General features: G+C 43.5%; 1 protein-coding gene across 5 annotated transcripts in view; it reads left to right on the top strand.

The window, feature by feature from the left end:
* CAMSAP1 (calmodulin regulated spectrin associated protein 1) overlaps positions 1-13,169 on the top strand; it is a 98,251-nt gene that overhangs the window by 25,618 nt on the left and 59,464 nt on the right. For all 5 annotated transcript variants that reach the window (XM_033238585.1, XM_033238586.1, XM_033238584.1 and 2 more), the window contains one exon: positions 781-942. In XM_033238585.1, the coding sequence (XP_033094476.1) occupies positions 781-942 (162 nt within the window). The remainder of the gene's footprint in view (positions 1-780; positions 943-13,169) is intronic.

Consider the following 13,169-nt stretch of genomic DNA (forward strand, 5'->3'; position numbering starts at 1 on the left):
CTGAGCTTGGAGGGAGGCGTATTAATACAGATGCTTGAGGCAGACTCTATACGGGTGAGAAATGTCATTGTCGCGCCCATTCTGTTAGGCTGTTTCATGCATACTTTGTGCTAAAATAACTCAGTCTGCCTTTTTCTCCCCCAAGTATCCTGCCCCCATCTTTCTCTGAAGGCTTGCTACTGGTGTGCCTTTTCCAGAGTGTTCTGGGTCAGGGCCATTCTTGGTGCCTCCTGCACTGCCTTTGTTTGGTTGCTCCCATGGCGTTCCCGCTGAGACTGTGGGTGCCATGCGGTGGGTGAAGAGAGTGTTAACTCCTGTCGTGTGAGGAAGCTGCACTAAGGTGTGCTGCAGCTGTAGCAGGTAGAGCTCTGGACTAGGAGCCTGAGCCCTTTGGTGGTCAGTTGGCCTGGGACAGGTCTCCTGTCTGCCTTCCCACAGCCATGATGTGGGAGTCGCATTGCCTTTGCTGGGAGTCCCACAGGGCTGTTGAGGAAATAAGAAATGACAGTGTGAGACAGTACATCATGGGCCACAGGCCTGGCCTGCCTGCCTGAGAACGGACTCCTGTTTCCTAGCGGTCTCGAGGCTTGGCCAGAAATGCCAGGCTTGAAATAGTGATGGTGAGGGGGAGGCGGGTCTCAGATCTGAGTATCTCTTCAGACAGAAAGGGCGAGGGATGAAGAAATTAGGCCAGGATTCTGAGTATGAGCAGGTTCTCTGCATCAGAACCTGGTAAGAAGGGTGGGTTTGAGGGATTATAACTGCTGCCTCTGCCCCTAGAGTGCCCACATGGCGATGGTGGACGCCCTGATGATGGCCTACACTGTGGAGATGATCAGCATCGAGAAGGTGGTGGCCAGTGTCAAGCGCTTCTCTACGTTCAGTGCCTCGAAAGAACTTCCGTACGACCTCGAGGACGCCATGGTGTTCTGGATCAACAAGGTGAGTGCCCTGCCTAGATGTGGCGTGTAGCTCTGCTCCTGTGACTGGTCCCCTTTTCACCTGATAGCAGCATACTTTGTCTGTCATGCTGAGACCCAGCTCTTCATTTGGGACAGATTATATTTTGTGTCCAGAAATGTGTCTGCTGTAGTTAAAAAGAAGCAAAGCAAGCAGACGTTGTTCCCACAGGCCGAGAGTAGAGGGTGATGAATTTATGTCTGAAAACGCAGCACATGTCAGTGATTTAAGTGCCTTAAAAAAAATTTTTTTTTTGAGACAAGGTCTCACTCTGTCCCCCAGGCTAGAGTACAGTGGCACAATCATGGCTCACTGCAGCCTTGACCTCCCAGGTTCCAAGTGATCCTCCCGCCTCAGCCTCCTGAGTAGCTGGGATCACAGGCATGTGCTACTACACTTGGCTAATTTATTTTTTATTTTTATTTTTATTTTTAGTAGAGATGGAGTCTCACTCTGTTGCCCAGGCTGGTCTTGAACTCCCAGGCTCAAGCAGTCCTCCCTCCTTGGCCTCCTAAAGTGCTGGGATTACAGGAATGAGCCACCACACCCGGCCAGTGAATAATTTGTTTTTATTTTCATAGTACACACCTATATGCAATAAAGGAGTTTATCAAAATGCCTTTAGAAGGCATTTTGATTATTAAGGAAAAAACTTGGCATTTTCCCAAACGTTATTTTCTCCTTTTACATTTAGAAGCTCATAGTGTAATTTTTAATACAATATATGTAAAGAATGTTTATTTTTAGTAGTGTAATTATTTATAGGGTTACCTTACCAGAGGTTTTGGTTAGTAAGCATCCTGTTATGTATGTAAAAAGGTGTTGAAGTTTGTGTGTGAACACAGTGAAGTTTGTGTGTGAACACAGTGAGTTTGTGTGTTATACAGTGAAGTTTGTGTGTGAACACAGTGAAGTTTGTGTGTTATACAGTGAAGTTTGTGTGTGAACACAGTGAAGTTTGTGTGTTATACAGTGAAGTTTGTGTGTGAACACAGCGAAAGAACTAGAGGATTGTGTACCGTGTAAGGCTGTATGAGTGGACCTGAGGAAGAGGCTCACGCAGGATGGCTCTGGAGTTACTGATGGTTAGCTTGCACATGCAGAGCCAGGCCGGTGCTCCATCTGCTGGTTCCCTGGAAGGCCCCTCTGTCTCTGTGACAGGCGGGTCTTTGTCAGGAGTTGGCAGAGGTTTGTGCTTTGACTTTTTCTAAGACAGTTGCTCTGCTTTTTAGCTGTTTTCCTCCCCAAGCTTGGGGTTGGGGAAGCAGGTCTTACATTTCCTTATCCTGTAGTGAGGTAGGGACAGAAAGCCACCGGGTTTTCTAGGACTCACTGGAGCCTCTGGGCCCTAGTTCAGATTTGGGTGCCAGTCAGTACCATCTTTGCCCCACTCTGCCTCTGCCCATGAGGACGTCTCTTGGTGGCGAGCACCATGTCTTACTCATCCCTGGCTCTCACCTGACACTGTGCGTGTGGGAAGTGCTTGCAAGAATTCTGTGAAAAATGGTGTTCAGGACTAGTTCACATTTCCAGAGGAGCCTGAGCTTTGGGGACTCTCCTGTATCCTAGCGGAAGCTTCCTGTGATCAAAAGTCAAATTTTAGCTTTTCTTTAATATCTTTTATTGATTTTTCCTTCATATTAGAAATGACATAGTTATAGAAAATATAGAAACTATGGATGAGCAAAAAGAATAAAATGTAAATTACCCATAGTCTTATCACCTATGCAAATGGTTAACATTTTGGTAAAAATTCTGGTAGTTTTTCTTTTTTTGTATGTGTTATGTAGGCCTGCAACCCAGTGGGGAGCTTACCGTGCACTCTGTCGTGAGCCACATTTCTACTTGGTGTGGTACTGTGCAGTGGGTTTCTGCCCGTTGGCCAGATACTTGATGCCAGCTGTTCCAGTGACTCCCCCGTGGTCCTTCTGTGATCTCAGTGTTGCTGGAGGTCAAATTGTCCCTTCTCCGTCTGTGCAGTAGTCTGTCCAGCCGCGATGATTTCCCTCAGGCCACGTTCCTGCGAGGGGAATGGTTGTTCATATTTAAGGACTTCTGTTTTGTTTGCTTGTTTTTTTTTGGCCAAATCTGATCCTAAAGATTATGACATTTTCCTTTCTATTAGTTTGTGTAGGTGTCTTTTCCCATGTCTTCCCATATCTTGGACATTACTAAAAATTACTTGCCCATTTGAGAGGTGAAAAATAGTGTCTTTTTCTATGGTAAAGACATAGAAAAACTTAATTCTGGGTAAAGTTGCAGTTTAGAAACTAGAGCATCTGTCTGACTCTTTACCCTACTTCTCTGGTGAATCACTTGTTTGTTATTTTGCCCGTATTTCTTTTTTTTTTTTTTTTTTTTTTTTTTTGAGACGGAGTCTCGCTCTGTCGCCCGGGCTGGAGTGCAGTGGCCGGATCTCAGCTCACTGCAAGCTCCGCCTCCCGGGTTCATGCCATTCTCCTGCCTCAGCCTCCCGAGTAGCTGGGACTACAGGCGCCCGCCACCTCGCCCAGCTAGTTTTCTGTATTTTTTTTTTTTTAGTAGAGACGGGGTTTCACCGTGTTAGCCAGGATGGTCTCGATCTCCTGACCTCGTGATCCGCCCGTCTCGGCCTCCCACAGTTCTGGGATTACAGGCTTAAGCCACCGCGCCCGGCACTTTGCCCGTATTTCTTTGGGCAGGAGGGTATGTTTCTTTTTCCTTTGCTTGGTCACGTTTTTCGTATTTGCTGTGCATTTATAAGTGACTTTTCAGGCTGTTGCTGGCCTCTGTGTTTCTGTAGACTTGGCAGATAAATAGAAGGTAGTCTCCTTGTAACCCAGAGGCATCATTTTCCTTCCATGCTATTCTCCTGTCTACTGTTTCTACCTCTGTATTTTAAAGAAATACATTGTATTTCCGGCTCCTGACTCCTCATTTGTGGACATGATCTGCTGAGGTTGGATTGTGACAAACAGCAGTTACCGTGGCCTCCCCTGCCCTCCTCCTCGTTCCTCTGGGGTTGCATTGACAGCTTTGGACACATTCACAGTCAGACTTGATGTTCCTGTGGTCAGGCACCATTTTCACAGCTCATGTGCCTTTCCTTGTATTATGCTTTGTTTTTCCTGGAGTTAATATTTGCTTTAGTTTTCATGACCTTTTCTTTTTTCTCATGCATTAGTTACATTTGTATTCAGTGTTTTCCATGTTTCACTGTTTTCTTGGCATTTCCATATGAATTTAAGTTCCTTACGTTAGTGGTTTCTCCTTATGTGACTTTCTCCCGGGTGTGAGTCCTCAATGCAGGATGCGATGCCGGCTGAATGCTTCCAAAGCACCTTTTGCAGTATGAATGCCCGGGTGTGTAGGAAGCACCAGTTCCCCGAGCAGTCTCTCTCACCCGTAGTGTGTTCCTAGGCACTCTCCAGTATGGGTTCTCAGATGCTTCACTGGCTTCAAGCTGTGCCCCAAAACTTACACTGTCCAGGTGGGTTTTCTCCCCACTGGAAATTGCTGCATGTTTAATAAGCTTGGGGCGGTTGGTATGATTTCCATAAGGGTGAGTTTTTTCTCCTGCATCAATTCTTTGATGCATAAGGTCTGAATTCCTTTGGGGCATAGGTACCATGTTTCCAAGATGCCTGCTGTGCGTGGCTGCATTTGAGTGCAGGTTTCAGCTTCTCACACCCACACCTGGGTCACTCCCTCCTTGGGTTTGGCTCTGTGTCGTCCCCTGCAGCAGCTGTGGGGGAATGGCCACGTTCTGAGTTTCTGTGGCATCCCTCTGGGACTGTGTCCTGCCCCTGCCTGCATGGTTTCTGCTCCGGCCACCTGCGTGTCTGCCATCCTGAACTTTCCTCCCTTCACCTCTGCTCCAGGCCGCTCACCCGCCTCCTCCTGGCCGGGGTCCCTACCCTGGGCGCAGGAGCCTTCCTGCTGTCTGAGGAAAGGCTGATGCTGTGCGTTTCCGTGACCATTTCTGAGAGAGCTTCTGAAGGAGCCTTCCTCCACCTTTCCTTGGTGATTGTGTAACTAGATGGAAGCGCTTTCCCCAGCTTGAGGGGGTTGCCCAAATATCTTCTGTCTTCCAGGCTGAGGAATCCACTACCATGTGGGTTCCCTGTCCTGTGTGTGACCCGGATGACCTCACTGAGGTTCTCCTCCTTCCTGGGTGCTCTGAAGTGTCACCATGAACCACCTTGCAGGGGCTCTTTTTATTTTTTATTGATGCCCAGCCAGTTGTTGTCTCTTTCTCTCTCTCTCTCTTTTTTTTTTTGGAGACAGTCTCGTTCTGTGGCCCGGGCTGGAGTGTAGTTGTGCCATTGCGGCTCACTGCAGCCCGACCTCCCAGGCTCAAGCAATTCTCCCACCTCAGCCTCCTGAGTAGCTGGGAGTACAGGCATGCACCACAGTGCCTGGCTGATTAATTTTTTTTTTTTTTTTTTTTTTTTTTATTTATTAGAGACGTGGGCTCGCTGTATTGCCCAGGCTAGTTTTGAACTACTGGGCTCAAGCAATTCTCCTGCCTTGGCCTCCCAAAATGATGGGATTACAGGTGTGAGCCACCACTCCTGGCCTCTTTTTGTCTTTTTTAAGACAGCTCTACTGAGATGTATTTTATATGAAGTCAGTGGATCTGTTTCCTTGAGATTTGATAAGCAGTCATTTGTTTAGCATTCGCCACAGTCAAGGTAATGTTTCCATCACCCTCAACAAGCTCTTCCATGGTCCTTTGAAGTTAATCCTCTACCCCAGTGCAGGTAACTCCTCATCTGCCTTCTTCACTGTGGATTGGTCTTGATAAAAGTGAAGTTGTGTGGCACGTGCTCTTCTTGTGTTTGACTTCTTCCACTGAACCAAGTGTTTCTGAGACTGGCCCCTGGCGCTGCATTTGTCGGAAGCTCTGTTGGAGCTTGGTGGAGTTCCATCGTGTGCATACCCTGGTTCGTTTATCTGTCCACCTGTTGACGGACACTTGGGTTGTTTCCGGTTTTTGCCGATTTTGAATAAAGCTACTAGGGACGTTTGTGTGCAAGTCTTTGTGTGCATATATATTTTTATTTCTCTCTTTTTCTTTTTAGACGTAGTCTCACTCTGCCGCCCAGGCTAGAGGGTCAGTGGTGAGGTCTCGGCTCACTGCATCCTTCGCCTCCTGGGTTCAAGCAATTCTCTTGCCTCAGCCTCTGAGTAGCTGAGATTACAGTTGCCCACCACCACACCTGGCTAATTTTTGTATTTTTAGTAGGGACGGGATTTCACCATGTTGGCCAGGCTAGTCTTGAGCTCCTGACCTCAGATGATCCACCCATCTTAGCCTCCCAAAGTGCTGGGATTACAGGTGTCAGCTACTGGGCCCAGCCATATTTTTATTTCTTTAAGTAAAAATTTAGGAGTAGAATCGCTGGGTCATGTGATAAGTATATATAACTTAATATAAGTATGTGTAAGTTCAATCTTCAGAATAAATGGCCAAAATGTTTTCCAATGATTGTAGCATTTAGAACTCTCACTAGCAAGATAGAATTCCAGTTGCTCTACACTTGTTATCGTCCGTCTTTTCTCTTTAGCCCTTTGAGTGGATGTGTAACTGTCTCTCATTGTCGTTTTAATTTGTGTTTTCCTAATGGGTAAAGATGCTTGTCTCCATTCTTTTGTGAGGTGCTTTTTCAAATATTTTGCCCAGTTTTTAACTGGGTTGTCTTATCAAGTTGCAAGAGTTTTTAGAAATGTACGTATTGAGAATCAAGTGCCTTGTCAGATGTATGTATCGTGAAGATCTTCTCCCAGGCTGGCCACCTTTTTGTTTTCTTAACAATGTCTGTTAAAAAGCAAAGGTTGGCTGGGTGTGGTAGTTCACACCTGTAATCACAGCACTTTAGGAGGCCGAGGTGGGCAGATTGCCTGAGGTCAGGAGTTCAAGACCAGCTTGGCCAGAAGTGGTGAAACCCTGTCTCTACTAAAAATGCAAAAATTAGTCAGGCATGATGGCAGGCACCTGTAATCCCAGCTACTCGGGAGACAGAGGCAGGAGAATCACTTGAACCAGGGAGGTGAAGGTTGCAGTGAGCTGAGATCATGCCACTGCACTCTAGTCTGGACGACAGAGCAAGACTGTTTCAAAAAACAAGCAAAGGCTTTTAAAGTTTTCTTTGTAGCCTGATTTATCAGTATTTCCTTTTATGGTTTGTCCTTTTGTGTCTTATAGAAGAAATCTTGACCACCTCCAAGGTTGTGAGGAGTTTCTCCTGTGTTTTCTTCTAGAAGTTTTATTGTTTTAGCTCTTATGTTTGCCTCTATGACCCATTTTGAGTTCATTTTTATGAATGATGTGAGGGAAGGGTTGAGATTCATTTTTTTCTTTATATAGATAGCAATTCTGAAACCATTTATGGAAGAGATTTTTCTTTCCTTATTGAATTACTTTGACAGCTTTGTTGAAAATCAGTAAACCACATATATGTGAGTCTGTTTCTGGATTCTGTTCTGTTCTGCTGATGTTTGTGTCTGGTTTATAGGAATACTTGTAATTGGACAATGTTAAGTCTTCTAGCCATATCCTTTGTATTAAAAAATAATTGTTTTTGGCTGGGCGTGGTGGCTCACACCTGTAATCTCAGCGCTTTGAGGGGCTGAGGTGGGTGGGTCACTTGAGGTCAGGAGTTCGAGATCAGCCTGCCTAACATGGTAAAACCCCATCTCTGCTTAAAATACAAAAAACTAGCCAGTCATGGTGGCGCATGCCTGTAATCCCAGCTGCTCGGGAGGTTGAGACAGGAGAATCTCTTGAACCTGGGAAGTAGAGGTTGCAGTGAGCCGAGATCATGCCACTGCACTCCAGCCTGGGCGACAAGAGTGAAACTCCGTCTCAGGAAAAAAAAAAAAAAATGTTTTTACTATTCAAGGTCCCCGCAGACATGCTTGTGTCTCTCGTTTTGTGTAGACTTGACAGCTTCACAGCTGCTCTCAGCCATGTTTCATGGTTTTTCAGGGTAACGTTTTGTGTATAGTTTAATTTTATTCTCTTTTGTGTTTTGGATTCTGTTATAAATGATCTCCTAATTTCATTTTCCAGTTGTTTGTTCCTAGTCTGTAGAAATGTAATTAATAATTTGTATATTGACTTTATATTTTGTGACCTTGCTCAACTTATTTGTTCTAGTGGCATTGAGAAAATTCCTTAAGATTTTCTACGTACATGATCATGTTGTCTGTATATAAAGTCATTTGTATTGCTATTTAAGGTGTATGCTCTTTTTTAATTATAAAGGATTTTTTTTCCTTATTGTACTGTTTAGTACCTCAGATAGAATGTTGAATAGAATTGGTGAAAGAAGACATTTTTGTTTGTACTTAATCTTAGGGAATAAAGATTTACTGTATTAACCATTGAAATGATGAATGTTGGTTGTAATTTTTTTCATAGATGCCCTTTATTAGGAGTTCCCTGCCCCTGTGCCCCCCCTTTTTTTTTTGAGACCTGGTCTCACCCTGTGGCCTAGGCTGGAGTACAGTGGTATGATCATAGCTCACTGTAGCCTCTTCCTTCTGAGCTCAAGCAATCCTTCTGCCTCAGCCTCCTGAATAGCTGGGACTACAGGCACACACCACCATGCCTGGCTAAGTTTTAAAACACTTTTTGTAGAGGGGATTTTTGCCGTGTTGCCCAGGCTGATCTTGAACTCCTGAGCTCAAAGGATCCGCCCACCTCGGCCTCCGACGCCTGGCCAGGAGTTCCCTTCTATTTTGAGTTTGCTTAGGGTATTTTTTTCACGAATACATATTGAATTTTGTCAGATGCCTTTTCTGTATTTATTGAGATGATATGGCTTTTCATTTTTAGTGTGTTGATACAATGATTTACATTAATTGATTTTCAGATGTTGAACCAGCCCTTCCATCCCCAGGACAGATACAAATTGGTTGTGTTTATTAATTGTTTTGTATATTGACGGATTCTATTTGCTAATATATTGTTGATGATTTTTGTGTCAATGTTCTTGGCAGATATTGGTCTGTAGTTTTTTTCTCATGATGTATTTCTCTTGTTTTGGTGTCAGGGTAATATTGGGCTAAAAAAGAGAGTTGGGAAGTATTAATAAGGTAAAAGGAAATTAAATATTAAATTCACTGGTAAAGCAATCTGGAAGTGGAGTTTTCTTAGAAGATTTTAATTGTGAATTTAATTTCTTTAGTATACATATGATAATAGATTTTCTATTTAGCATTGTGCCAGCTTTGGTCATTTGTGACTTTCAAGGGGTTTGTCAGTTTTATTTAAGTAGTTGAATTCATTGGCAAAAGGTTTATATTTCTTTATTTTCCTTTTAATATGCTTGTGATCTCTAGTGACAGAGTCCTGTTTGTTTCCTGAGGTTGGCAATTTCTTTTATTTTTCTTTACCTTGATTAGTCCGATTTATCAAGTTTACTAATCTTCTAAAAATCTGCTTTTAGTTTTTATTTTCTCTATTTAATATTTAATTTCCTTTTACCTTTATTATTATTTTCTATTCTGGGTTTAATTTGTTCTCCTTGTCTAATTTTTTAAGGGGGGAGTTAGTTATTGAAGCCATTTTTCATTTTTAAGACAGGTATTTAAAGCTGTTGGTTCCTCTCTAAGCAGCACTTCAGCTGTGCGTTACATATTTTTATAGGCCATGTCTTTCATCATTCTCTTTAAAATATTTTGTTTCCCCTGTGGGTTCTTGTTTTATCACTGGGTTATCTAGAAGTTGGATGTTTAACTTCCAAATACTTAAAGAGAGGTTCTAGATAGCTTTTTGTGTTGTGATTTCTGGTTTAATTCTGTTGTCAGGGAAAATACTCTGTGTGATTTTCAACCTTTTAAGTTTATTGGGACTTAGGGTCCGCCACGTGCCTTCCATTGCAGAATGTTTAATATGCATTTGAAAAGAATATTCTGCTGTTTGAAGGTAGCGTGTCTTCAGTATCAGTGCAGATTGGTCGGTGGTGGTGTTTGTGTCTCCCTCACCATTTTCCTATTAGTAGGTCAATCTGAGAGGAGGGTGGAAGGTCCTGAGTTGTGTGCTCATAACCCGCCGTTTGGTTCTGTCAGTTTTTGCTTTGTGTGTTTGCAAAGTCTGTTATGTTTACACATATTCATGTTTTTGATATTAGTTGATGAATTAACCCTTTTGTCATTATGAGATGTCGCTTTTTTTTTTTTTTTTTTTTGAGGTGGAGTCTCGCTCTGTCGCCTGGACTGGAGTGCAGTGGCTGGATCTCAGCTCACTGCAAGCTCCGCCTCCCGGGTTTACGCCATTCTCCTGCCTCAGCCTCCCGAGTAGCTGGGACTACAGGCGCCCGCCACCTCGCCTGGCTAGTTTTTGTATTTTTTTTTTTTAGTAGAGACGGGGTTTCACCGTGTTAGCCAGGATGGTCTCTATCTCCTGACCTCGTGATCCGCCCGTCTTGGCCTCCCAAAGTGCTGGGATGACAGGCTTGAGCCACCGTGCCCGGCCGAGATGTTGCTTTTTATCACTGGTGGTAATCCTTGTCCCAAAAGTCGACTTCATTTAGTGTGGATGTGGATTCAAGAGTGCTTGTGAATAGTGGCTGCACGGTGTGTTTCATTCCTTTCACTTTTAACCTCTTGTTGTCTTTCTCTTTAAAGTGAATTTTTTGTAGATGCTGTATAGTTGCTTTTTTATTCATCTGATAATCTCTTTGAGTGTTTAAACCAATTGCATTTGATGTGAACATCCATAAGGCTTGGTTTTACCATCTGGTCTGTTTCTGTTTATCTCTTTTCTTTTTCTTTCCTCTTTTAAGGCTTATTTTGGATTTTTTTTTAGTACTCCCTTTTATCCTCCAGTATTTTGTAGGGGTTGCTTTAGGGTTCCTGTCTGCATCTTTAGACCATTGCAGGCTGCCTGCAAGTCAAAGTGATGCCACTGCACAAATAGCAGAAGATGCGTCTTTTCCTTGCTGACCTTTGTGTCACTGTTGTCATTCATTTTGCTGCATCCCCAGCTGTGCTGTTTTGGCTTTCTTTTGTCTTTTAAAGTATTTAAAAATTGAGAACAAAAGTCATTAATATTTATCCACGTGATTTCCATTCTTCTTGTTCTTAATTCCTTTGCATACATCAAGAGTTTCACACATTTTGGTCTCGGGACCTTTTCTTTTTTCTTTTTCTTTTTCTTATTTTTTTTGAGATGGAGTTTCGCTCTTGTTACCCAGGTTGGAGTGCAATGGCATAATCTCGATTCACTGCAACCGCCCCCTCCTGGGTTCAGGCAGTTCTCCTGCCAGCCTCCGGAGTAGCTGGGATTACAGGTGCCTGCCACTATGCCCGGCTAGTTTTGTATTTTTAGTAGATGGAGTTTCTCTATGTTGGTCAGGCTGGTCTCGAACTTCCGACCTCAGGTGATCTGCCCACCTTGGTCTCCTAAAGTGCTGGGATTACAGGCGTGAGCCACCGCGCCTGGCCAGGACCTCTTTATACTCTTAAATTGCTGTGGACCTCAGATAACTTACATTTTTTTTTTTTTTTTTTGATAGAGATGGGGCCTTGCTGTGTTGCCCAGGCTGTTCTCAAACACCTGACCTCCAGCGAGCTTCCTGCCTTGGTCTCCCAAAGTTCTGGGATTGCAGGTGTGAGCTAGTGCATCTTGCTGAACTTGTAAAGAAAATTTTAATCTATCAGTGTTTGCCATACTAGAAGTTAAAAATCAGAAAGTTTAAAAATACTTATTTAAAAATAATAGTAAGTTGATTTCATATTAATACTAATAATGTTTTAGTGAAAAATAACTATTTTTCAAAACAAATTAGAAGGGGCTGTATGTGACTCACATCTGGAATCGCAGCACTTTGGTAGGCTGAGGTGGGAGGATTTCTTGAGCCCAGGAGTTCAAGACCATCCCTAACAACACGGTGAGACCCCATCTACAGAAATTATTAAAATTAACCAGGGGCATGGTGGTGTGTACCTGTAGTCCCAGCTACTTGGGAGACCGAAGCAGGAGGATTGCTTGAGCCAGGGAGATTGAGGCTGCACTGAGCCATGATCGTGCCACTGCACTTCAGCTGGGGTGACAGGGTGAGACCCCCATCTCAAAATAAATTAAGGAAATAAATAAAGAAGATGGCAGCATTTTACAGTTTTGCAAGTGTCTTACTATCTGGCTTGCGAGAAGATAGCTGATTCTCCTATCTGCTTTTGCATTTAATCTGTTACAATATGTTGTTTTTATTGAAGTTCATGAACAAAATCTGGCTTCATGTAGATATATAATTGGAAGAGGGGATAGTATTTTCAAAGTCTTTTCTGAGAAATATGCAAATCTGTTTTTGCTGTTACACCAAAACTTGACAAACAATAGTTTCTCAAAGATTAATTATTATGTAGAATTTGAAACTATCATCAATTAACGTTTTTAAAAAATTGAGATATAATTCACATGCCATAAACTTCACTATTGTTAAAGTGTACTAGTCAGTGGATTTTTTTGGTTTTGTTTTGTTTTGTTTTTTTGAGAGAGAGAGAGAGACTCTGGCTCTGTCACCTAGGCTGGAGTGCCGTGGTGTGATCTTGGCTCACTGTCACTTCTGTCTCCTGGGTTCAAGGGATTCTCCTCCCTTAGCCTCCCGAGTAACTGAGATTACAGGTGTGTGGTACTGTGCCTGGGTAATTTTTTTATTTTTTGTAGAGGCAAGGTTTTGCCATGTTGGCCAGGCTTGTCTTGGTATCCTGGCCTCAAGTGATCTGCCTGCCCCGGGCTCCGAAAGTGCTGGGATGACAGGTGCGAGCCATTGTGCCTGGCTTAGTCAGTGGTTTTTAATATATTCATAAGGATGTTGTATTAATCTGTTTTCACACTGCCTAAAGAACTGTCCAAGACTGGGTAATTTATAAAGAAAAGAGGTTTAATTGACTCAATTCCACATGGCTGGGGAGGCCTCAGGAAACTTACAATCATGGCGGAAGGGGAAGAGGCACTTCTTACATGGTGGCAGGTGTGAGAGAGCAGCAGCAAGAGTGGGGAAAACTGCCTTCTAAAACCATCGGATCTTATGAGAGCTCACTCACTATCACAAGAACAGCATGGGGAAAACCTCCCCATGATCCAGTCACCTCCCACCTCGTCCCTCCCTCAACATGTAGGAATTATGGGGATTACAGTTTGAGATAAGATTTGGGTGGGGACACAGAGCCACACCCTATCAGCTATATAGTCATAATCACTGGCTGATTCCAGAGCA

The sequence above is a fragment of the Trachypithecus francoisi genome, unplaced genomic scaffold (assembly GCF_009764315.1).
Source record: "Trachypithecus francoisi isolate TF-2019V2 unplaced genomic scaffold, Tfra_2.0 Lachesis_group16, whole genome shotgun sequence".
Taxonomy (NCBI): domain Eukaryota; kingdom Metazoa; phylum Chordata; class Mammalia; order Primates; family Cercopithecidae; genus Trachypithecus; species Trachypithecus francoisi.